The sequence below is a fragment of the Theropithecus gelada genome, chromosome 12, assembly GCF_003255815.1.
Source record: "Theropithecus gelada isolate Dixy chromosome 12, Tgel_1.0, whole genome shotgun sequence".
Taxonomy (NCBI): Eukaryota; Metazoa; Chordata; class Mammalia; order Primates; family Cercopithecidae; genus Theropithecus; species Theropithecus gelada.
The window spans coordinates 100,627,791-100,654,286 of record NC_037680.1 but is presented as its reverse complement, the minus strand read 5'-3'; the positions used below and the strand labels follow the sequence as shown (position 1 = coordinate 100,654,286).

Sequence of the window (26,496 nt, the reverse complement as noted above, 5' to 3'; positions counted from 1 at the left end):
TGGCCGTGTTTAGATGTGATTATGGAGTGGCTTCGTCTGATGTTTATGTTCCACAGGAAGTAAGCACCTCCTAGCAACACCAAAGCTCAGCTGATAGTACCAGGCAGCTCCTGGAGATCAAGGGCTGCTTTTCTTCCTCTCATAGCTATGCAATCTTAAGGTAGTGATCAAACTTATCTGGTTGTTTTCTCATCTCTAAAATGGGAATACAAGAGCATCAATTTCTTCATCTCTTAAGATTATCAGTATTAAATGAGATCCAAAGACACTGAGTTAATGCCTGGTATATGGTTACCACTCAATGAGTGCCATCTATTGTAGTTCAAAGATTCTAAGATGCACTATATTTTTTCACATTTTAACATTTCTGAAAGTGTGTGTCTTTCAAACAATGGCTTCTTCGAATGGATGAAATGTAGTATTGTTATTTCTGAAATCTCTGGTTTGGTTGGCCAATTCCTTGTCCCCTCCAGGTGCTCAATTTATTCCTGGGAAAATGGCTTTACTTTTAAACCTTCCTTACTTTCCCCATTTCTCCGCAGGCGCCCTCTGGGGTCCTCTCCCAGCCACAGACTTTTAGTTTGCGCGGCATCCCCAGGCAATACGGGCGGGTGGCGGCAGCACTCGGGGGCTTACGGCGGCGCGGCGCCCACGAGGCTCCAGCAGCAGAAGGGAAACCGGAGCGTCCGCGCCCGCCCAGTCGTCAGCTGATGGGCGGCCTGCCGAGTAGGCAGCCGCCGTCGCCGCGCGAACATGGCGGCCGAGATCCACTCCAGGCCGCAGAGCAGCCGCCCGGTGCTGCTGAGCAAGATCGAGGGGCACCAGGACGCCGTCACGGCCGCGCTGCTTATCCCCAAGGAGGACGGCGTGATCACGGCCAGCGAGGACAGGTAGGCCCCGGGCGCAGCCGGGGCGCCCCGAACTCCGCGGCGACGGGGTGTGGGGGCGGTGGGGTCCGCGGCCCCGGTCCTTCCTGCGTGAGGGGGTTCCCCCCGGCAGCGCGGCCCCACACCCACTCTGTGCCTCTTAGCTCCGCCGGGTTCCTAGTTCCCTCCCGCCGGTCCTCCAGTCTCGACTTGCACCTTTCCAGCCTGGGACCCCGGTCCCGCCGCGCCCCTCCAGCCCGGATCCCCTGTCCCACTACACTCCTCTAGGCCAGGAACTGTGTCTCACCTCACCACCCAAGCCCGGGACCCCTGTTCCAGTGCGCGCTCCCGCGCCCCTCCCAGCCCACCTCGCACCTCCAGCCCAGGACCCCTGTTCCAGTGCGCGCTCCCGCGCCCCTCCCAGCCCACCTCGCACCTCCAGCCCAGGACCCCTGTTCCAGTGCGCCCCAACGCGCCCCTCCAGTCCGGGACCCTTGTCCCACTGCGCTCCTCCAGCCCGGGAGCTCTGTCCCACCGCGCCCCTCTAGCCGGGATCCCCTGTCCCACTGCACCCCTCCAGCCCAGGAAGTCTGTCCCACCGCGCCGCTCAAGCCCGGGACCCCTGTTCCAGTGCGCTCCAACGCACCCCTTCAGCCCGGGAACTCCGTCCCACCGCGCTCCTCCAACCAGGGAACCCCGACCCGCGGTGTCGCAGTAGCCTGGGACCTTCGTCCCGGTCTCTCTCCCTTGCGGGGTTTAGCCTGGTACTCGGAAGCTGTTTCTTGGCCCTCCCGGGTCGGTTCCAAATCGTCTCCTCTGGAAGCCTGGAGGACCGGCGGCTGGTCACCGCGGGCACTGGTGCCCGGGTGTGCTGCTTTGCGAGGAACCTCCAGCCACCTTCGCTCTCTTCCTTCTCGTGTACTCAGGGATTTCACACCACGCCAGCCCTTTAGATCAGTTATTTTTGCCATGGCTGCTAGAATACCTGAACTCTTATTTACTAAATAGGTTTTTGTGAAAGTGACTCATTTTTAAAAAGATTTAGATGCGTTTATTTTAAAAGGAAATTTTATTTATATCATTAGGAAAACATTACTCGCCAGAGTAAACTAATAACTAAAACGTGTTAATTGGCGTGCACACAGAGTCCTCTCTTGTACTGTGACATGGGGCATTGGATGCCCACCGCGCTTTGGGAAACACTGATTGGGTCCAGTTTTCTCATTTCTCCTAAGAGGACACCGAGGCTGGTGGAGGTGTAGCTTGTCGCTAAGTCACAGAGATACTGGTGAAGCCAGAAATGCAGTCCAGGACTCCCACCAGCTCTGGGCCTGAGTGATTGGATTGGAACAATATTTATGATTCGACTTTAAACTTTGCGTCTTTCAAATCCTAAAGGTTTACAATGTCAGTAGCTTTCCGGTGGGAATTTGAAGGAAATGACTGATGTTTATTGAATGAAACTGTGTTTCCTTGATGCAATGAGCCGTCTTAAATAGGGATAGTCCACAAGTCCAAAGGCTTTCTGGAGGATGGAAGGTAGTGCTGTTCTTTTAAAGCTGAAGGCGTAGTCTCTATCCTTGTGTAATTATACCATTTGAAGTAACTTTGACCCTGTCCTGAATGGGAAGAGAAAGCCTGAAGCCCCCAACTCCTGTTGGTGCTTTGGATTTTGCTTTTGAGTGAGCTTGTGCCTTTTTCCTCAATTAGATAACAAGCTGGTTATGAGCAGGCAGTGGCCTCTCCTTGCTGGTTCACCTGTAGCGGACTTCAAACAAAGAGGGGAGTGATTGGTAGGACCTGGGTGTGGGTGTGTAATGCAGAAATGAGTGAGAGAGATTGAGTGCATGAAACATGGGGAGAATTTGGGGACCTGAAAAAGGCAAGGGCAGAATAATGACTTTTTTTTTTTTTTTGAGATGTTGTCTTGCTCTGTCACCAAGGCTAGAGTGCAGTGGTGTGATCTGGGCTCACTGCAACTTCCGCCTCTCAGGTTCAAGCGATTCTCCTGCCTCAGCCTCCTGAGTAGCTGGCACTACAGGCGCTCAACACCACGCCCAGCTAATTTTTCTATTTTTGGTAGAGACAGGGTTTCTCCATGTTGGTCAGGCTGGTCTCAAACTCCTGACCTCAGGTGATCCACACGCCTCCGCCTCCCAAAGTGCCGGGATTACAGGCATGAGCCACTGGCGCCTGGCCAGAATAATGACTCTTGCATGATGTGAATGTAGATACAAACAACAGTCTTTAAAAGTTAGCAGCCTTTATTCAGTCAAATATTTTATTCATGACTCATGCGTGTTGGGTAAGTTGCTGAATATTTGAGATTGCTGGTCAGGAGCAGTGCTGATAAATGTTTTTGGAAAGTGATTACTAAGCTGCTCTGGGACTGAAACGTTCTAGGGGAGCTTGCATCTGCTCGCTTTTTCACTCACGCACTGTTGTTATTGCAGAGCCCAGGTAGATGACTGGACCGGGAGGGGGTTGGCGTTTGAGGTTTCTGTTGTGTTCAGGCTCTTGCAACTTCCTTGAAGGGAGAACAACCCTTTTAGTAGGTGCTACACTTCATGAGATGTAATGAAAGCACATGGGCGTGGGTTTTTTCTTGGTGTTGGCCATGGTGGTTTGTTTTCACATTGTCATAAATACGTGTCATGCTCTTCTCTCATTTACTCATTCATTTAGAAAAAGTTTTTTGAGTGTCAGGCGCTGAGGATACAACAGGGGTCAAAAGCACAGTACCTTGGCCAGGCAAGGCAGCTCACGCCTGTAATCCCAGCACATGTGTGGGGCCCATGCTAGACCTGTTGGGGAAAGAGACAGCTGACAGCTAAGTTGCTCTTTCCCAAGGGCTGAACAATCTAGTGAAGAGATGGCACCTAAGTAGTCAGCATCCGGTGCTGGGAAGACATAGGAAGAGGAGGCTCTTTGGGCTGGGGCCAGGTTATGGGGACAGCCTCCTAGAGAAGGTCTTTGAGCTGGTCTCCATGGATAGAGGAGTGGCATCTAGAAAAAAGGAGGGATGCACCCCTATCCCAGGCAGAGGAAGGAGGAAAGGACAGGAGGGAATTGTAAGAGAAAGAACCATAGCTATTTCCAGGTGACCAGAGCAAAAGGTGTGCAGTGACAATCACTTGAACCCGGCAGGCGGAGGTTGCAGTGAGCTGAGATCACGCCGCTGCACGCCAGCCTGGGCAACAAGAACAAAACTTTGTCTGAAAAAGTTTTTGTTTTTTAGAGACAGGGTATTGCTCTGTTGTCCAGGCTGAGCGCAGTGGTACGATCGTAGCTCACTGCAGCCCGAACCCCTGGACTCAGCATCCAGTGCTGGGAAGACACAGGAAGAGGAGGCTGCTTCAGCCCCTCAAAATACTGAGATTACAGGTGTGAGCCACCATGCCTGGCCAGCATCCAGTTTTGGAAAGGTCTTCCTGTGTGCCACTCTTAGGAATTTGGACCTTATTTTTCAGGCAGTGCAGAACCATCAGAGTTCAAAACAAGCAAATGACATGATCGGAATTTGTAATTTAGAAATAACAATAGCTAACCTGTTGAAAGTCCCTTTATGAGTATAGAATTGGACCTTATGTGTTACTGGATTCAATCCTCACACTCCCTCCCTATAAGGTAGATATAGTCCCCTTCTCTTATCAGCCGTTCCAAAATTTAGTGCATTCTAAACGTCAGAAGTGTGTATATGTGTGTGTAAATTGGACCTGCAAACTCGTTTGGTGCTAAAATTTGGCCTGAACAAATGAGACTATATGTAATCTTTATTTACTTCATGCATCACAGTGGTGTGATCTCAGCTCACTGCAACCTCCACCTCCCAGGTTCAAGCGATTCTCCTGCTTCAGCCTCCTGAGTAACTGGGATTACAGGCACTCGCCACCACAGTCAGCTAACTTTTGTCTTTTTAGTAAATACAGGGTTTCACCGTCTTGGCCAGGCTCGTCTTGAACTCCTAACCTCGTGATCCACCCACCTCGGCCTCCCAAAGTGCTGAGATTACAGGCACAAGCCAGTAGCTTTTTACATTTAAAGTAGGGTCCAGCTGAAGTGAATTCATTTTACAAAGGCTGAAAGCAGTGAGAACTAGCTGAGAGCATTTTGAGAGGAAAAGTGAAAGGTATGAAGGTCTTCCTGAAGTTAGTGTCTGCTTTTGTAAAATCTAGGCCAGTGGTTCTGGGCCAGGGGTGGTTTTTACCCTCAGGGGACATTTGGAAATATCTGGAGACATTTTTAGTTGTCATGACATCAGGGAGGTGATATGGTTTGGCTGTGTCCCCACCCAAATCTTATCTTGAATTGTAGCTTCCATAATTCCCATGTGTTGTGGGAGGGACCCAGTGGGAGATAATTGAATCATGAGGGCAGTTTCCCCCATACTGTTCTCGTGGCAATGAGTAAGTGTCAGGAGATCTGATGGTTTTACAAGGGAAAACCCCTTTCACTTGGTTCCCATTTTTCTCTTGTTGGCCACCGTGTAAGACATGCCTTCTGCCTTTCACTGTGATTGTGCGGCCTCCCTAGCCACAGGGAACTGTGAGTTCATTGAATCTCATTTTGTTTATAATTACCCAGTTTCTGGTATGTCTTTACTAGCAGTGTGAAAATGGACTAATACTATATGTGACTAATACTGTCATCTAGGTAGAGGGTAGGGATGCCTCTCAGTATCCTTTTATACCCCACACCAAAGGATTATTGAGCTCCAAATGTCAATAATGCTGATATTGAGAAACCCCAGTCCAGGCTTCAGGTACTTGTTTATCTGGCCTCTCTAGAACACTGGTTCTTTAACTTGAGTGTGCATCAGATCACCTGGAGGTCCTGTTGAAACTCGGGTTGCTGGAGTTAGACCCCAGAGTTTCTAATTTGGAAAGTCAGGTGGGGCCTGAGAGCTGGTATTTCTGCCAAGTTTCCAGGTAACGTTGATGCTGATGCTGCTAGTCTAGGGACCACACTTAGAACCACATCTCTATGAGAAAGGAGGGTTATTTGTCACTGGGCTTGCCTATGTACAACCACCAAGAAAGAATACTGAATACAAAAATTAGCCAGGCATGGTAGTGTGCACCTGTAATCCCAGCTACTTGGGAGACTGAGACGAGAGGATCACTTGAACCTGGTAGGCAGAGGTTGAGGTGAGCTGAGATTGTGCCACTGCACTCCAGCCTGGGTGACAGAGCAAAACCCTGTCTCAAAAAAATAAATAAATAAAAATAAGAGAATACTGCTTACATTTTATCCCTTTTTTTTTTTTTTTTTTTGGTCACTTTCTGGGGTATATTTACCTGGGGTCATTCACAGATAGCCACCTAGTTCACTGTAATCAAACTACATATGACAAAGCTAGATACGATCAGCCCTCCAAAAAGTATTAAGCAAATATGGAATATCAAAGCTTAATGCCATTATATCTGGGAGTCACAGGTCTTTAGTGGTTTGGGTGGTCAGCTTATGGTTCTGCTTAGAAACCTTTATGGATTAAGGTGTCATGAATGGTTAATAGAAAATGGTACTACTTCTTCTATGAAGTCATCTGTATTTTGCTAAAGTAATAGTTACCTTAAGCTCTTTAAATTTCACTCTTTTGCTAAACCTGAATTAGTATTTTTAACTTTAGTTTAAATTTCCTGAACTTTGGAACTAAGGATTCTTGTAAAGTATTATTAATTTTTTTTTTTTTTTTTTTAGGAGATGAGGTCTTACTGTTTTGCCCAGGCTGGATTTGAACTGCGCTTAAGCGATCCTCCTGCCTCAGCCTCCTGAGTAGCAGGGACTACATTGCTTGTGCCGCCATACCTGGCTAAAATTCTTTTTGTTGTTTTTGTCTTTTGTTTATTTTGAGGCAGGATCTCACTCTGTTGCCAAGGCTGGAGTAAAATGGCATGATCTCCACTCACTGTAGCCTCTACCTTCCAGGCACAGCTGATCCTCCCACCTCAGCCTCCCAAGTAGCTGGGACTATAGGCACGTGCCACCACGCCCAGCTAATTTTTGTATTTTTAGTAGAGACAGTTTTTTCGTGTCATCCAGGCTTGTCTCAAACTCCTGAGCTCAAGCAATGTATCCACCTCAGCCTCCCAAAGTGTTGAGATTACAGGCGTGAGCCACTATGCCTGGCACCGGCTAAAAAAAAAAAAGAAACAAAAACAAGATAACTTCAGTAGTAAGTTTAAGAATTTGAACTACAGTGGTGACTTTCCTGGTAGGGGAAACAGAAAATAAGACTGCTTTCAGAACAGAACTAAAATGGTGAGACAGTAGGAACCAGTATGTTTGCTTTTTGGACTTTTTTGCTGTGGACTGCACCAAAATTGTAGACAGTCAGTTGATTGATACAATTTTTAAAAGGTAAAAGCTTTATAAAGCCTTATAAATAAGTTAAGGCTATAGGCCTACCATCTTCACTTTTGAGAAACAGAGTTTGTGGATGGACGTGCTTATACTGTTGCATTAGGGGCTTGTAGGCCAAGATTGGTTTCTGTAGGAAACTAATTTTGTTTGTCCCAAGTTAAAGATAAATCTCATGTGATTTAAACTGTTTTAAGATATTGCGCTTAGGCTGGGAAAGGGTAAAGATTACAGAAAACCAACTTTTAGATGTTTTTTAGCATTTTCCTTTTTTAAGAATTATACCAAATATTTAATATATTTGCTTCCACTTAGATATATCTAAGTTTATTAAGACGGTTTGGGGAAAAATTTGTATATTTACTAATTGTTCACATAGAAACAATCTTAAATAAACAACTTGATTTTTAAGTGTTATGCCTGGGTGGAAGCCTGGCATAACTGGAATTCATTAGTTAATACAGAAAACCAGGATGTTAACTGCTGTATTTTCATTGTCATGCAGAGCCTACAAGTAGACTTTAATTTGTGTTATAAAATAAACTGAAGACCTGAGAAGGCAGGAAGCCTGGGCGGCCACACATTTACGCCTGTATTGTTAGAGTGATCCTTCATTGTTACAATCATTTTCTTTTTATAGCATAGTTAAGAACAGAGGCTTGGGAGCCAGAATGCATGTTTGAATCCCAGCCCTGTGAGCTTAGACAAGTTATTTAACCTCACTGTATTGCAGTTTTCTCATGTGCAAAATGGACGTGAGTCCATTTTGTACCTGCTTTACAGAGTTTTGTGAGGATTAGGTGAATTAAATAATGTGGAACAGTGCCTGGCCCAGAGAAAACATTATACAGTGTTAGCTGTTATTGTTTTCATTTCCATTTATTTTCCATTTAATTGCTTTAATCTTATCAGAGACTAAACTGGCACAGATAAAGCACTATAGAAGTGTTTTAAGCTGCTATTATTTTCATTCCCATTTATTTTGCGTTTTATTACTTTAATCTTATGAAAGAGTAATGTTTCTACTTACTCTGCATGTTTGTGTGTGTGTGTGCACGTGCACGTGCATGTGTGCAAATAAAAAAAATTTTCCTGTTTGAATAGGACAATACCATTGGAGGGGTTATTTACAATCCTAAATTCTTAGAACTGTCTTTGAGTCATGGCTTTTCTTTATTTCCATATTTGGTTGCTTGCAGGTCATGTCAGTGAGTAGTTTCCCTGAGACATCTTTCTTTCCCCTGCTGTATTTGAGATCCTCAAGATCGGGTTCATTGATTCACTAGAAAGACTGGCACGTTATAGTCATACACATGGCTGTGATTTATCATAGCCGAAAGACGCAAAACAAAATCAGCACATGGGATGAAATCCAGAGGAAACCAGACACAAGGCTTCCAAGGGTTCTCTTCCTGTGGAGTCACAGGACATGCTAATTCAGATTGAATTAAGATAACATGTGTGAAATATTGTTTATCAGGGAAGCTCATTAGAGACTTTATTCAGTGTTAGAGGCTGGTCATGTAGGCACCCTTGGCCTAACATGTACCAAAATTCCAGACTCCCAGAAGGAAGGTAGGTGGTCAGCATAAACTGCATATTTTATACAGGCACGAAGCACAGTGAGCCATTCTTAGGAGTTAGGGAATGGTGAGACCCCCCTCTGAATAAACGAGGTCCCAGACACCTGCCAAGGGCCAACCTTGCAAGCAAGCCTTTCTAAGGACGGCAGCATCAGGCCTGCTGTGGGAACTCTTTTCTGCCTACCTGCCCATAATTACCTTAGTGTTTGTCCTCATCATCTTTTAAACCTCATCTTTCAAAGCCTGTTAACTGGCTTCCTCGAGTTCCAGCATACTGTACTTGGAGCTGTCCCACCAATCTCATATTTTTAACCAGGCTTTTATTGTGTCTTTCTCCTGCTCATGACCTTTCATTAGCTCCTTCTTTAATCATGTCTGTAAAAGGACTTTGGGGGCCGGGTGCGTTGGCTTATGCCTGTAAACACAGAACTTGGGGAGGCTGAGGCAGGCAGATTGCTTGAGGTCAGGAGTTTGAGACCAGCCTGGCTAACATAGTGAAACTCTATCTCTACTAAAAATACAAAAATTAGCCAGGTGTGGTGGCACATGCCTGTAATCCCAGCTTCTTGAGAGGCTGAGGCACAATAATTGCTTGAACCCAAGAGGCAGAGGTTGCAGTGAGCTGAGATCGTGCTACTGCCCTCCAGCCTGGGCAATAAAGCCGCAAGAATCTATCTCAAAAAAAGAAAAAGACTTTGGGAACTCCATAATTGGTCCCTGCTAAGCTTTATTTCCACCTTTTATCTCTCACTTATTACGGTTCTTTTGTGTCCAGTAAAGTCAATGTGTGTTCTGCCCCACTCACATCTGGTACATTTCCCACCTGGGTGCCTTGGCCTTCCTCACCAGGAACCTCCCTTGCCCTCTCTCCTGTATTCAAACCCTCCTTTGTCTCCTAGATCCACTTCAAGTTCCACCTCCGCCGTTGAATAATTCTTCCCAGCCCGTCATTCTCTGTCCTTTCTGAGCTTCCCTCAACACGCCTAGTATATTACTGATGATGCCTAGTTAATTACAATCAGGTATTAGTTCCTGTTGCTTTGTGTTTATTCACCTTATCTTCCCACATAGTCTGTACTCCACCAGGTACTGCTTAACTAGCCACTGGTTGAATGATACAGACTTAACCATTTCTGCACAGTAGACTTTTCCTCTGCTGTGTTTACCTTTAATAATCTGCTAGTTCTTTCCTAAGAAGCAGATTGTAATGTAATGAATATTTGCTTCTAGAATTTAGGTATTCATCTTCCCTCTCTACAAAGTGTGCTCTGTAAATCTTTCTGAGAGTTGTTAAGATATGAGCACATATATACTGATTTCATGATGTATTTTTGTCATACTTCATGGTAAAATAATCTCTTTAACCATTCATTTTTCTTTGTCAACCACATACTACTTCGCTGAGAACACTTCTCTTCAAGGTCAAGGTGAATCTACAGCAGACCACCGTCAAAGAAATTTTAAGTAAAAAGTTGACTTTCTCTTTCTTTCTCCTCCTCTTTATACTTGATTTAGATACTTTCCATCAGTAGAGTCCAGTTTCAAAGGTTAATGGGGAGATGAGGGTGCTTGTAGTGAAACCAGTATTGATGGGGGGCATTTTTGGTTTCTAGGTCATGGTTTGTAGAAAATACAGCCTAGTATGGAATTCCTGGGATACCTGCAGTATCCCAAAGAGGCTTCTTACTGCTGTGCTGCTCTCCCTCGCTGAAACCCTCTTCTCAGTTTCGTTTGCTTAGCTCCCTCTCATCCATTCGAACTTCTTCTGCAATGTTTGCCAAATTCCCCAACCCACTATCCCACCGTTCCCACTCTCTAACATTAATCTACCCTTTTGTTGTCCTCATAGCTCTTACCACATTATATTATTATTGTTATTCATTTACATATTTGCCTTTACTAATTAAATGGTGACTAAAATTTTTCTGGCCGGGCGCAATGGCTCATGCCTGTAATCCCAGCATTTTGGGAGGCCAAGATGGGTGGATCACCTGAGGTCAGGAGTTCGAGACCAGCCTGGCCAACGTGGTGAAATCCCATCTCTACTGAAAATACAAAGATTAGCCAGGCATGGTGGCGGATGCCTGTAATCCCAGCTACCGGGGAGGTTGAGGCAGGAGAATCGCTTGAACCTGGGAGGTGGAGGTTGTAGTGGGCTGAGATTGTGCCATTGCACTCTAGCCTGGACGACAAGAGTGAGACTCTGTCTCAAAAATAAAAAAATAAATAAATAAAATTTTTCTAACATGTAAAACAGTGTAAAGCTTATAGTAATGTCTCAAGTGTTAGTTTGATTGAATCAGTCAACAAATCTGTTAGGAAAAAGAAGCATGGAACATAATCTAAAAATAGGCCACTGTCTGGGTGTCGTGGCTCACGCCTGTAATCCCAGCACTTTGGGGCGCCGAGGTGGGTGAATCACTTAAGGTCAGGAGTTTGAAACCGGCCTGACCAACGTGGTGAGACACCCCGTCTCTACTAAAAATACAAAAATTAGCTGGGTGAGATGTTGTGCGCCTGCAGTCCCAGCTACTCGGGAGGCTGAGGCAGGAGAATGGCTTGAACCTGGGAAGCAGAAGTTGCAGTGAGCTGAGATTGTGCCACTGCACTCCAGCCTGGGTGATAGTAAGATTCTCGTTCTTAAAAAAAAACAACAACAAACTACTGTTCCTTATTACAAACTGTGCTTCTTTGTGGTTCCTTTGTGTTTCAAGACTTCTAGGCTATGGATAGAGTTCGAGCCTTTTTTTTTTTTTGAGACAGGGTCTCACTCTGTCTCCCAGGCTGGTGTGCAGTGGCACGATCAGAGCTCACTGCAGCCTCCACCTCCTGGGCTCAAGCAATCCTCTCACCTCAGCCTCCTGAGTTTCTGAGACCACAGACATGCACCGCCACTCATGGCTAATTTTTGATTTTTTTGTAGAGATGGGGGTCTCACTATGTTGCCCAGGTTGGTCTTGAACTCCTGGGCTCAAGCGATCCTCCAGCCTCAGTCTGCCAAGTAGCTGGAATAACAGACATGTGCCACCATGTCCGGCTAATTTATTTTTATTTTTTATAGAGACAGGGTCTTACTATGTTGCCAGGCTGGTCTCAAGCCCTTAGGCTCAAGTGATCCACCCACCTTGGCCTCCCAAAGTGCTGGGATTACAAGTCTGAGCCACTGTGCCTGGCCAGACTTTTTGTAATGTAAGAAAGTATTGCCTGGATCCTCCGTGTACTCCAGCCTGTCTAGATTATTCCTGATCTTCAGTGATTAGTTTCTAGACTTCTTGATGGCACGAGGATCACAAAAAATTGTTTTTATGCTAACAGTGAAGAGATTACAGCAAGAATTGTTTTGATAAAAAAACCCAAACAACAACAACAACAAAAAACATCTGCAGGTTTTCAGCCATCTGGCTTCTGGGAGGGTGGTATTTGTTTAAAGGGGGTGCAAATGCTGGGGCCACCCGGTGGCTTCCTCCCTGGATGAAATCTGCCTGTGGTGACATCAGCAGTCTAATTCTTGGTCACAGACCCTTGAAGCTGTGCAGTAATTCCTCCCCTAGATTGTAGGAGGGGATGGAAATTTCTGTTTTTCTCTGCCAATCTAATTCTCCTCTACAAAATGAGGCTGGTTTCTCTGCCTTTTAATTTAGAGAATAAATTCAATAACAATCTAGTGTTTTCTCTCTCCGTTACCAAAGGAGAAAGACTTCTTTTTGCAGCGAGAATGAACAGGGCAGAATTCCGGAGACTCGTTGGAAGGGAATTGCTATTTATTCGATAAAAACAGATGGCACTGATGGCTATGTTGTTGCTTCTCCCTTTCAAGCAAACGTCTTAATGTTATAGAAACCATCTAGCATGCCAGAAGTACACTTTTTTTTTTTTTTTTCTGTATCTCCTGGAAGTACTGTCAGACTAGGAAAGAATATCGTTTGCTATAGGTGACAGAAATGTTCACAGATTTACCAAGGTTTGAATTAGTATCAGCATCCCTAAGAATGACCAGAAATTCACATTTTTCTCAGAATTACTGTTTGCCTAGAATTTAAAAGAAATCAGGGCTTAAGTTGTAACATATAGTATGCCCTTTTTAAATGATTAATCGATCTCTTTTTATCAGTTTAAAATTTAAAGATGGTTAAATTGCTTTAGTTCAGCTGTTTTTGGAGTGATTAGGGTGTGTTTTCAAGGAAGTTTAAAGAAGACTTTCAGTTTTAGAGATGTTGCTGTTTCAGGCCAGGTAGAACTTGGCGTGATTTTATAGAAATAATTATGTGCTAGTTGAGTCTGCTTATTAAAGCATAGACATCAATTTCAAGGTAATCGACTGGGCGCGGTAGCTCACGCCTGTAATCCCAGCACTTTGGGAGGCTGAGGTGGGAGGATCCCGAGGTCAGGAGATGGAGACCATCCTGGCTAACACAGTGAAACCCTGTCTCTACTAAAAATACAAAAAATTAGCTGGGCATGGTGGCAGGCGCCTGTAGTCCCAGCTACTCGGGAGGCTGAGGCAGGAGAATGGTGCAAACCAGGGAGGCGGAGCTTGCAGTAAGCCAAGATCGCGCCACTGCACTCCAGCCTGGGCGACAGAACGAGACTCCGTCTCAAAAAAAAAAAAAAAAGGTACTCATACTGGTAATACATACTAGAAAATATGTATTGAACCCAAATGTATATCCTTATGGAATTACAGGTTTAAAAATATTTCCAGTGCCCTTTTGGTATGGGGAAAAAAAAAAGAAAAAATATTAGGCCAGGTGCAGTGGCTCACGCCTGTAATACCAGCACTTTGGGAGGCCGAGGAGGGTGGACCACTTGAGGCTAGGAGTTCAAGACCAGCCTGGCCAACATGGTGAAACTCTATCTCTACTAAAAATACAAAAATTAGCTGAGTGTGGTAGTGCACGCCTGTAGTTCCAGCTACCTGGGAAGCTGAGGCAAGAGAATTGCTTGAACCTGGGAGGCAGAGGCTGCAGTGAGCTGAGATCACGCCACTGCCTTCAGAAAAATATTAATGACTCCTGCAATATGCCTCCTGGTTTGTGAGCCAGTGGTTTTCAGAGGAAAAAATCATACCTTGAATCTATCTTTGCTCCTACTATATTGTGGCTTAAATAGATGAGGCTTTCGAGACTTAGTGATTCCCTTAAATGTATTTTAACCTTGTTTTTAATTAGCTGTTTGATAGAGTTTAACAGAAGAAATAAGAAGGAATCCTTCTACTTATTATGATCATCAGGCATATCTTTCAGCAGATCAAAGATTAATCTCCCTGGAATAAACACTTTATTCTTAATTGTAACTGTGGTTATAACTCCACTTTTCATATATCTACTACAAGGAAGGTAAAGCATGCAGAAGTTTTATCCTTGGTAGACAGGATGACATTGTATGATATTTAAGAGTAATAACTTTATTTTGTACTTCCAGTGACTGCTTGCATTTTTAAGGATTCAAATTAGCACTTGTGCAAAATGGGAATCCTATATTTCAATTAAGAGTTGAAATGGAGTTATTTATACTATCTACGTTGAAATCCTTGGCATTCAATAAATGCCAGTTGCTTTTTATTTTTAATTTTAACCTCAGATTCCTACGTATTCTTAAAGGTATATTATTTATTTGGAACAGAAAGCATGGTGTCAGTTAGCTCGTGCAGCATAACAAACCACCTCAAAACTCAGTGGCTTAAAACAGCAGGGGTTTGTCATTGTCATGCGCCCACGGGTCACCTAGGCAGTGCTGCTAGCGTCAGCCAGGCTCACTCATGCTTGTGGCCAGCCGTGGGCCAGCTCTGCTGAGCTTAGCTGGACTCCTTCTCATGCCTGGGAGTGAGCTCACTACAGGCAGGCCAAGGATGGCTTCAGCTGGGACAGTTGAGCTCTCTCCCATGTCGTCATTTGTCCTCTGGTAGACTAGCCCCTGGGTTCATGTGACGTGGCAGTCTTCCAAGACAGGGAGTGAGAGCAAACCATGCCTCTGGACTCAGTACTAGCAACCCATTCAGCCACATTATTTTGAACATAGCATCACTAGCCAACCCGTATTCACGGCTCAGAGAAATAGGCCAGGTGCAGTGATTCATGCCTGTAAGCCTGGGAGGCCAAGGAGGGCAGATCACATGAGGTCAGGAATTCGAGACCAGGCTGGTCAACATGGTGAAACCCTGTCTCTACTAAAAATACACAAAATTAGCCTGGCGTGGTGGTGCATGCCTGTAATCCCAGCTACTCAGGAGGCTGAGGCAAGAGAATCGCCTGAACCCTGGAGGCGGAGGTTGCAGTGAGCCGAGATCAAGCCACTGCACTCCAGCCTGGGTGACAGAACCAGACTCCATCTCAAAACAAAAACAAGGCTCAGAGAAATATATTCCGTCTCTTGATGGAAAGAGCTGCACAATGGCTGATCGTAAGGAGGATGGATACAGGGAGGAGTAAAGAATTGAGCACATTGTGTTTTAAATTGTTTCACCACAGGTACTTACAAACTGTATTGCACACTGTAGCTAGACTGGGCTAAATCTAGACCTGGAGGTAGTGAGAGACTTTGTTGGAATCACCACTCCTATTTAGCACAGAGGTCAGTATTTCTTTGAACCAAGTGAGCTTTGAAGTCAGACCTGAACTGTTCCATACTCTGATTTATTTGGGGGGAAAAAGTAATTTAATGCTTCTTATTTCCTTATTGTTTAGGAGTTACTGCTTTGTGGATAAAGTGTGGATTTCTAAAAAGCCTTTTAAAAACTTTTACTTATTTACCATATAAGGCTGCTTTGCTTTGAATTGTTTACTTTGGTAATGTTTTGAAAGATGAACTTCCACCATCTTCTGATAAGAGAGAAAGTTGGTCAAGCAACTAACTGAAGTCAGTCTGATGCAGTGCTGCTATTGGTTTCTATGATTTTCAGACTCTCTCTCCTTGCTTCTGCTTCCTTAAGTGTAAAATGAAGGCAGAAGTGCCTGTCATCCCTGCTATCATGATGTGGCACCTCATTCTCAGCAGACCACAAACTTTTCATAAATCTCTCTCTTTTTTTTTTTTTTTTTTTTTTTTAGAGAAGGCGGTAGAGTAGAGGGAAGTTCAGGGAGGTGCAGGGAGGTGGGAAATCACAGAGTTGCTTTTCATGAATCTTGATATGTGTCTAGAATGCAGGAAGTAGCCTTGTGTGTGCCACAATATTCAGTGTTGTGAGCTTGCAAGAAGTTAAGCAGGAGGTTGGGCGCGGTGGCTCACGCCTGTAATCCCAGCACTTTGGGAAGTCGAGTTGGGCAGATCCCCTGAGGTCAGGAGTTCAAGACCAGCCTGACCAACATGGTGAAACCCCCTCTCTACTAAAAATACAAAAATTAGCTGGGCATGGCGGTGGGTGCCTGTAATCCCAGCTACTAGAGGGGCTGAGGCAGGAGAATCGCTTGAACCCGGGAGGCGGAGGTTGCAGTGAGAAGAGATCGAGATCGCACCATCACACTCTAGCCTGGGCCTAAAGAGCAAAACTCTGTCTCAAAAAAAAAAAAAAAAAAAAAAAAAAAAGTTAGGCAGGGACACATGTTGCTGGAGGCACAGTTTATTGCCTTGTAACTTTCAGGCCCAAGAGGTAGGTGCCTTTTGGGAACATCTTCTCCTTCACTGTCCTTCTGCATCTGATGTCTTTGCCAGCTCTGCTGGCCCTGCCTTCTGCTCACTGCTCCTTTGGGAATGATGCTGTCAAGGCCCCCGGCTATCCAGGCACCTCTAGTCTGGTGTCCAGGTCCATGTCTCCTTTTTGGTGCCGGGACTCTCTCACCTCTGCAATAACATCTGCAGACATGTCAAATCCCCTGACTCATTGGGGGCAGATGGTGCTCCAGAATCCCAAGCCTGACCCAAGGCTCAAGTTCATGTCGAAGGCCAGCATAGGCCAGGGTGAGCATCCTCAGTGATGGACAACTGAAGCCTCTGGTGTCTGCCTTATTGAAAAAAGGAAAGTCATGCCACTATATTTGAAATTGCTTCTGATTCCAGTGACTTATGTTTTTGCTTTTGGTGGCGACAGCAATTTAAAGGATACACTCTCAGGGAGTGGAACATTTTTACATGTAGAATTTTAGGTAGCCACTCTTGAAAATCAGACAAAATAAGTCCCTAAGTGCCTCAAGGCTCACTGCGCAAAGTGTTTAATTGTGGCTCACTGGGGAAGTCAGCAGGTACCCTGCTGTTCTGTCAGAACTCAGCCTCCGCATCTTTTCTCTGGGGTTCTCACAAGAAGCCCAAGACATTGTCTGCTGTGGAGGGGGGTTCTCTTCTCCTCCCCCTCTCCTGTCCCTTATCAGCCTCCCTACCTGCCCTGCCCAGCCTGATGCAGTGTGGATGCCTAATTTAGTTATATGATTTGATACAAGCATACCTTGTTTTATTGTGCTTCTCAGATACTCCATTTTGTACAAATTGAAGGTTCATGGCAACCATGCATCAGGCAAGTCTATCTGTGCCATTTTTCCAATACGTTGTGCTCACTTTGTGTCACTGTGTCACATTTTGGTAATTCTTGCAGTATTCCAAACTTTATTATTATATCTGTTGTGGTGGTCTGTGTTCAGTGATTTTTGATATTACTATTGTAATTGTTTTGGGGAGCCACAAACTGTGCCCATATAAGATGGCAAACTTAAATGATAGTGTGTGTGATCTGAATACTCCATCAACTGGCTGTTACCCTGTGTCTGTCTGTCTGTCTGTCTGTCTCTCTCTTTCCCTCCCTCCCTCCCTCCCTTCCTCCCTTTCCCCCTCTCCCCTCAGGCCTCCTTATTCCCTGAGACACAACAATATTGAAATTAGGCCAGTGAATAACCCTACAGTAGCCTCTGAGTGTTCGAGTGAAAGGAAGAGTCACATGTCTCTAACTTTAAATCAAATGTTGGAAATGATTAAGCTTAGTGAGGAAGGCACATCAAAAGCTGAGACAGGCCGAAAACTAGGCCTCTTGCACCAAACAGCCAAGTTATGAATGCAAATGAAAAGTTCTTGAAGGAAATTAAAAGTGCTAATCTAGTGAAAACATGAGTAAGAAAGCAAAACAGCCTTATTGATGATGTGGAGAAAGGTTTAGCTATCTGAATAGAAGATCAAACCAGACACAACATCCTCTTAAGCCAAAGCCTCATCCAGAGCAAGGCCTTAATCCTCTTCGATTTTATGAAGCCTGAGAGAGGTGAGGAAGCTACAGAAGTAAAGTTTGAAGCTAGCAGAATTGGCACATTAGGTTTAAGGAAAGAAGCAGTCTACTTAACATAAAAGGACAAAGTGAAGCATCAAGTGCTAATGTAGAAGCTGCAGCAAGATATCTAGAAGATCTAGCTAAGATAATTGGTGAAAACAACTTCATTAAACAATAGATTTTCAATGTAGACCGAACAATCCTTTTGGAAGAAGATGCCATCTAGGACTTACATAGCTAGAGAAGAGAAGTCAGTGCCTGGCTTCAAAGCTCCAAAAGATAGGTTGACTTTCTTCTTGGGGCTAATGCAGCTGGTAACTTTAAGTTGAAGCCAATGCTCATTAACCATTCCAAAAATCCTAGGACCATTAAGAGTTGTGTTAAAGCTATTTATAGAGCCATGTGCTCTGTAAATGGAACAACAAAGCCTGGATGACAGCATTTCTGTTGACAGCATGGTTTACTGAATATTTTAAGCCCATTGTTGAGAACTACTGCTCAGAAAAAAAGATTCCTTTCAAAATATTATTGCTTATTGACCAGGAATGGTGGCTCACGCCTATGATACCAGCACTTTGGGAGGCCAAAGCAGGCAGATCACTTGAGGTCAGGAGTTTGTGACCAGTCTGGACAACATGGCAAAACCCCGACTCTACTAAAAATACAAAAATTAGCCAGTCATGGTGTTGCACATCTGTAAGTCCAGCTACTTGGGAGACTGAGGCATGAGAATCTCTTGAGCCTAGGAGGCAGAGGTTTCAGTGAGCTGAGATCGTGCCACTGCACTCCAGCCTGGGTGATGGAGTGAGCCTCTGTTTCAAATATATACATATATATACACACACATACACACATTTGTATATATAAAAAATATATACCCCCACACACACATATATATTTACTTATTGAAAATGCACCTAGTCACCCAAGAACTCTGAGGATGGAGACATATCAGGAGATTAATGTTGTTTTCATGCCTGCTAATACAACACTCATTCTGTAGCTCGCGGATCAAGGAGTAATTTCAACTTTCAAATTTTATGATTTAAAAAATACACTTTTGCTGGGCACAGTGGCTCATGCTTATAGTCTCAGCACTTTGGGAGGCTGAGGTGGCAGGATCACTTGAGCCCAGGAGTTTGTGACCAGCCTGGGCAATATAATGAGACCTTATCTCTACAAAAACCTTTAAAAAGTTAGCCAGGTGTAGTGATACGTGCCCGTAGTCCCAGTTACTGGGGAACCTGAGGTGGGAAGATCCCTGGAACCTGGGAGGCATAAGTTGCAGTGAGCCATGATTGTGCTACTGCACTCCAGCCTGAGTAACCGAGGGAGACCCTGTCTCAAAAAAAATTTTTTTTATAAGGCTATAACTGCCATAGACAGTGCCTCTGATAGATCTGGGCAAAGTAAGTTGAAAACCTTCTGGAAAGGATTCACCATTCTAGATGTGATTAAGAACATTCATGATTCTTGAGAGAAGGTTAAACTGTCAATATTAACAGGAATTTGGAAGAAGTTGCTTCCAACCATCATGGATAACTTTGAGGGGTTCAAGCCTTCAGTAACTGCAGATGTGGAAATAGCAAGAGAATTAGAATTAGAAGTGGAGCATGTAGATGTGACTGAATTGTTGTAATTTCATGATAAAAGCTGAATGTATAAACAGTTTCATATGGATGGGCACAGAAAGTGGGTTCTTGAGATGGAATCGACATCAATGAAGATGCCGTGAACATTGTTGACATGGCAGCAAAAGATTTAGAATATTCCATTAACTTAGTTGATGGGGGAGCAGCAGGCATTGAGAAGATCGACTCCAATTTTGAAAGAAGGCCTTAATCCTCTTCGATTTTATGAACCCTGAGAGAGGTGAGGAAGCTACAGAAGTAAAGTTTGAAGCTAGCAGAATTGGCACATTATGGGTAAAATGCTATTAAGTTGTATTGCATGCTACAGTGAAGTCTTTTGGGAAAGGAAGAGTCAACCGATGCAACAAACTTCATGGTGGTTTTATTTTAAGAAGTTGCCACAGCCACGCCAACCTTCATCACCAATCATCCTGACGGATCAGCAGCATCAACACTGAGGCAGGACTCTCCACCAGCAAACTGATTACACCTCGCTGAAGGTTCAGATGGTCGTTAACTATTATCCCTCGCTGAAGGTTCAGATGGTCATTAACTATTATCCCTCGATGAAGGTTCAGATGGTCATTAACTATTATCCCTCGATGAAGGTTCAGATGGTCGTTAACTATTATCCCTCGATGAAGGTTCAGATGGTCATTAACTATTATCCCTCGATGAAGGTTCAGATGGTTGTTAACTACCTCGCTGAAGGTTCAGATGATCGTTAACTATCATCCCTCGCCGAAGGTTCAGATGATTGTTAATTATTACCCCTCGCTGAAGGTTCAGATGATCATTAACTATTATCCCTCGCTGAAGCTTCAGATGGTTGTTAACTTTTTTTTAGCAATAAAGTATTTTAAAACTAAGGTATGTACGTTGATTTTTAGATGTACTGCTACTTCACACTTAACAAACTATAGTGTAACCACAGCTTGCGTATGGGAAACCAAAAATTTGTGTGACTCACTTTGTTGCAACATTTGCTTTGTTGTGATAAACCTGCAGTATCTCTGAGGGTTATAATAATCTCTGTGGTATGCCTTTTTTTTTTTGGAACAAAAAAGCTGACCATTTCATAAACATTTTCTTGGGACACCAGGTCTTCATAACTATTTGTAATGATTATATAAGCTATTGAATTACTTTAGCATTAACCGATTTCATTTTTTAACATATTTTCCGCATTTTTACTCCTTGGATAAGGCTTATATGAAGTTTTTTAAATTTGTAGGTCTTTTTTTATTCTATTAAATAATTTTTATGGAACCAATTTCTAAGCCTGGAATTCCTTAATCAAAGTTTATCATTAGTGGTGTTGTCATTATTATTGTTGGGCAATTATATTTGTTTCTCTCTATATTGGAGCAAAATTCTTGCCCAAGAGTTAGTTCTAATTTACAATTCTGACAAAGAAGTATGAGAGCCCTAGAAGTGGCATTTTGTTATTGTTTTGAGTTATTCATTTGCTTTCCCTGCACCAGTAGTACATTTTAGAAACATTTAAATCTGAAATATTTAACATAAGAAAGAATCAATTTGGGAATTTTGTTTACTTGGAAAATAAATGAATCATCTACAGTGCTGAACAATGATAAAGTGATGGGGCCAGATGCAGTGGCTCACACCTGTAATCCTAGCACTTTGGGAGGCCGAGGCGGGTGGATCGCTTGAGGCCAGGAGTCCAAGACCAGCCTGGCCAACATGGTGAAACCGTGTCTCTACTAAAAATACAAAAATTAGCCAGGCATGGTGACACATGTCTGTAATCTCAGCTGCTCGGGAGGCTGAGGCACGAGAATCGCTTGAACCTGGGAGGCAGAGGTTGCAGTGAGCTGAGCTTGCGCCATACCGCTCCAGCCTGGGTGATGGAGTGAGACTCTGTTAAATAAATAAATAAATAAATAAATAAATAAAGTAAGTAAGTGATGGTAGTGGCATGCATACCCTGTAAGTTATATATGTATAACATAGTCATATGTGGAGATACCTTTTCTCATTTGTTCCCGGAATATATTGCAGCTATAAGTCCTTGTTTCTCTAATTGAAAATGCAGAGGAGATAGACGGTAGAAGCCCTCCATAGGAATGGTAGCATGGAGAAGTTTGGAAACATTTATTAGGCTCTGAAAGCAATGACACAGTTCCTTTCTAAGGACCTTTTGGAAAAATATCAGACTATTGTTTTAAAACAACTTCAAAATAGAGCTTGGAAAAGAATGAACACATTTCTAAGGTTGTGGTTTTAAGGAAAGATTTCTTTTTCCTAGATTGATGTGGTCGTGGAATATAAAAGAAAATCTAGCCATTAGAAAAAATGGGCAGAATAAGCAGCAGGAAGAACCTTAGATGAGTTTATGTGGGTGTAAAATTGTCAAAATATTAAAGGAAAACATAAGCCGTTTTATCTTAGTGGAGAGAGTGGTTTAGACATTCAGTCTAGACATATTGTGATTTCTACAAAAATAATACCATCTGATCTTGACACTTTAGTGATTAGATGGTTTATTTATTTATTTATTTTTTGCGACAGAGTCTCGCTCTGTCACCCAGGCTGGAGTGCAGTGGCGTGATCTCGGCTCACTGCGAACCCCGCCTCCCGGGTTCACGCCATTCTCCTGCCTCAGCCTCCCAAGTAGCTGGGACTACAGGCGCCCGCCACCACGCCCGGCTAATTTTTTGTATTTTTAGTAGAGACCAGGTTTCACCGTGTTAGTCAGGATGGTCTCGATCTCCTGACCTTGTGATCCACCCGCCTCGGCCTCCCAAAGTGCTGAGATTACAGTTTATTAATATCATCCTAGACTTTTAAATAGTTTGCTGCTGTAAATATTACTAAACTGTATTATTATGTTGCTTTCAACTTACTGAATAGTAGATTTTACTTCCAATTTACTGGATAGTAATTTTTTTAGTCTGGAATTTGTTGTATTTTAAATAAGTGGCCCAACTTAAAACTATTTTTACAACCATTTGGTAAATATTCTGGACATAATACAAAATGCATTCATATATTACTCATAGAAATAAGCATCTCTGTTTAATAGATAGGTTCTTGGGGTACAATAGTGTTAAGGGTTAAACTTAACATTGGTCTGATTTAACCTTGGAAGAGAAAGGGTCCGGTTTGAAAAGAGATGGAAGGGAATGCCAGGTGAAGGTGTGAAGACAAAGGTAGCACCAACCATCCAGGCCAGTTGCCTCATTTAGAACCTGATTCCCAGACAAGGAGGGCCTTCTCTCAGCTGGGATGTGACCGACAGTTTTCAAACAAAAAACCCTAAGAGATCGTGGAAGTCTTGACAGTTTCCTAGTTTATTAGTTGAGTCCTAGTATGGGTCCAATTTGTGCCAACCAAACTGTATGCTGATGTTTGTCTTCCAAAGGAAGTAATATTATGTTCAAAACGCTGGAGTCTAAGTAGGTTCGATTTTGACTTTGGGCCAGTTTAAGTATTCTAAAGCTGTATGAAATTAACGTTAGACTTTTCCAGGTTAAATACTTGGTTGGAAGAGACAACCTTTCAGATTTTCTTCTCCCAGCAGAGTTCTCTGATGTCTGAATTGTGCCCGCCCCCTTTCCACGAGCACTGAGGAAGAGCACATGCCACTGGAAGCTTTGAGCCACCTACACATTCATGACCTAAGATGCTGGGATTGATTTGAAGAGGTTTAGGACGTGTCAGCATTCCATTCTTCCTTTGACCTAAAAAACTCGAACACACAGGCAGCTGGCAGGTTTACTTTGTGATTGTACAAATGGAGCCTGTGAGTGTGAAGTGGTGCTACATGAATCCTTGATCTCCAGGTGCCTTGGCCTTCGTCACCGTGTGTTTGGAGGCGGAGGAGAATCCTTGAACAGAGTTAATGCTTAGCAGGAAGTTGGCCTCTTGTTTATTGCAATGGTTTTGGCTTCATCCCCCATGTCGGAATCTATCCATAAACGTTCTGATTTAAGTAATATGGAGTATAGTCAACACACTGCAATAATAAATTGGTAGTTCATGTCTAAGGATCATCATTGGATGGAAGCATCCACTGATTCTTTTAGATGAAGAAGTTAGGCCGAGATGGCATCCACCCTGTGATCTGCCCGGAAAACACTGTCTAGAGAGAAGAGTTCTTGGTAGGGTGGGGAGGAAGGCAGATTTAGGGCAAAACCCGAGCTGGACATATTCGGGGAATGTGAGGATGACAGCTCTCTGGGATGCAGGCTCTGGGATGGGGAGTCATAGGCACTAAGGTTGTCAGTTGAATCTGGATTCGAGACAACCACTGGTGGGTTCTGAGCATAGGAGCAGTGTGATCCAGGTGGCTCCCTGGGAGAGGTAGCTGGGGGTCAGCACACTGGAGATGGAGCAGAGGGAGGCAAGAGTCCACTACTCCTGTGAGAGCAGGCTGACTGCTGTGTGAAAGATGGGACCTAGACTGTGGTAGTCATGCTGAGGATGACAAATGAGAATGGCAAACGTGATATATAGGAATTACTGTTTACTTCTTAAAAAACAAACAGTGACACCATTAACACACCCAAAGGAATGAGCAACAGCCAGGTGTGGTGGTACACACCTGTTGTCCCAGCTGCTCAGGAGGCTGAGGTGGGAGGATCACCTGAGTCCAGGAGTTCAAGGCTTCAGTGAGCTATGATCACACCACTGCACTCCGAGAGACCTTGGGTGACGGAGTGAAACCCTGTCCAAAAAAAAAAAATCTTTAAAATATCCTCAATATCTATACATATCTTTTAGTTTGAATTAGGATTTAACTAAGTCTACATATTTTAATTACTTGATAGACCTCTAAAATCTCTTTAATCATAGGTTTGTCCTTCCTCTCTATTTTTTTTTCCCCTTGCAAATTATTTGTAGAAGAAAGTGAGTCATTTCTCTATTGAGTTTCCTGCAGTCTTGACTTTGCTGAATGGTGCTCAATATATTCCCATGTCCTGTGTATTTCCTATCAATTGGTTGGTGGATCTAGAGGATTGATCCAGTTGTGTTAGCCCTAAGCCTTGTTTCTATCCAGTTCACATACAGAATAGCGTTAATCTCACTGTGGTGCTAAGTCATCTTATTTGTTTGGATAAATAAAGACCAACTACTAGTTTTACTTTAATCATATATAATCGTGTGTACAGATCTTGGGTAGAGTTGGACAGGTTCTAACAAATACATATACCCGTGGTCACCAACACCCAGAGCCTTGCCGTTCCCCTAGAAAGTTTTCTTTCTTCCGGTTGCATTCAGTCTTCCTCTTACCCCAGAAGCAACCACTATTCTGATTGTCCCTCTGGTCTCTGACCAGTTTTACTTGTATTTTTGGTTGTTGTTCTGCATCAGTGATTTTAATAAAGAAAAACAGGCTTCCGAGGGAAGATAACCAGGCCCACTGGTCTGCGGTCCTGTAAACAAAGTGATGTGATGCTTAGCTGAAGGCGAGGATAGCTGCTGTCGAGAGTACCTTGTGCTCCGTACGGTTCAGCTGCTCTGTTTTAAGCAAAGATAAGCCTTGCCCATCTTTTTCCCTTGAGGAGGGATGCATCCACTGAGGCAAGTGAAAAGTGAAAAACCCCATTTTTCACCAGATGGTTTTACTTTGAGCTCCATTTTCTTGTCAGGATCCTGCACCAGCCATGCCTAGTGAGACTTTGTTTTATTGCAAGGTTTCCCACTGCCAGCGTGGTCATACACAACGGGGCACTCTTCCTCCTGAAAGGAGAGGTGGCTCTGGAGGTTACATGCAACTGTGCAGGTTCCACCCTGTTCTTCTCTTGGGCAGTGACCCACGTCCCTCTCTGGGATGTTTTCGTGTGCTACTGAAAATCATCTTTCCATGTAAATGTTTTCTGGCATACTGCGCATGTTATTAATACTTCCTCCTGAGGAGTTTCTCTCACATTTCAGAAGTTCTGTCTATGTTTTGGCCACCAAGGAACATCCCTTTGCCATATACTGTGCAGCCCTCATGGGTCTGTGGCCGCGTGGGCCCAGCCTGCTGGGTGCGATGGGTGCTTCCTGATCCCCCCGGGCACTCTTGAGCAGCAGGTCACTGGTGTGCTGGCCCTGTTGGATGTCCAGCTGCTGATGCTTCTTAAAGACCTTCTGAAAGCCTTCAAATCGCATACCTGTTGTCTTTGCGCATTTTCATGTTTGCATTGAAAATATTTCTTCAAGTTTGATTTTGCGTTGCATTTTTGCTTATAGCCGCCAGCTGCACAGCTTTCCTCCCGTGTGAATGAGGACATGGGGACTCAGGTGGTAGTCCCTGACGAAGGTCTTATCATGCTCTTCATTGCCACAAACAAATGGTCTCCGCCTTGTGCTCGCATAGGTCTGGCTTGCAGGCCTTGTGGTAATTGGCACTGCGTCGAGGAGGGAGTGGATGAACCTCCTGGGAAGTGCTGTGGTCAGGGGATGTGAGGGTCTCCCTGGTCTCAAGGGTCAGGGAGGACACTGCCTCCAGGACACGCTACTTATGCATCCCACCATCCAGTTTTACTTGGCCTCAAAACTGGAAACATATGGTATCAATATTTAGGCTTCATGTATTTTAGGTTAAGGGTGTAAACATTTATTCAGCTCCTACTGTATGCCAGCATCTACATTGCTGTTAGAAATATAAAAATGGGTCAGGTGTAGTGACTCATGCCTCTAATACCAGCACCTTGGGGTCCTGAGGTGGGAGGATTGCTTGAGCCTGGGAAGTCGAGGCTGCTGTGAGCCGTGATTGTACCATTGCACTCCAGCCTGGGCCACAGAGTGAGACTGCATCTTAAAAAATAATAAATAAGAACCGGGTGTGATGACTTATGCCTGTAATTCCAGCACTTTGGAAGGCCAAGACAGGCAGATCACTTGAGGTCAGGAGTTCGTGA

The 26,496-nt window shown here is 44.0% G+C and overlaps 1 protein-coding gene across 1 annotated transcript in view; it reads left to right on the top strand.

The window, feature by feature from the left end:
- Positions 1-665: 665 nt before the first annotated feature.
- WDFY1 (WD repeat and FYVE domain containing 1) overlaps positions 666-26,496 on the top strand; it is a 71,251-nt gene continuing 45,420 nt past the window's right edge. The window contains exon 1 of the mRNA XM_025404891.1: positions 666-890. Within this exon, the coding sequence (XP_025260676.1) occupies positions 754-890 (137 nt within the window). The 5' untranslated portion in view covers positions 666-753. The remainder of the gene's footprint in view (positions 891-26,496) is intronic.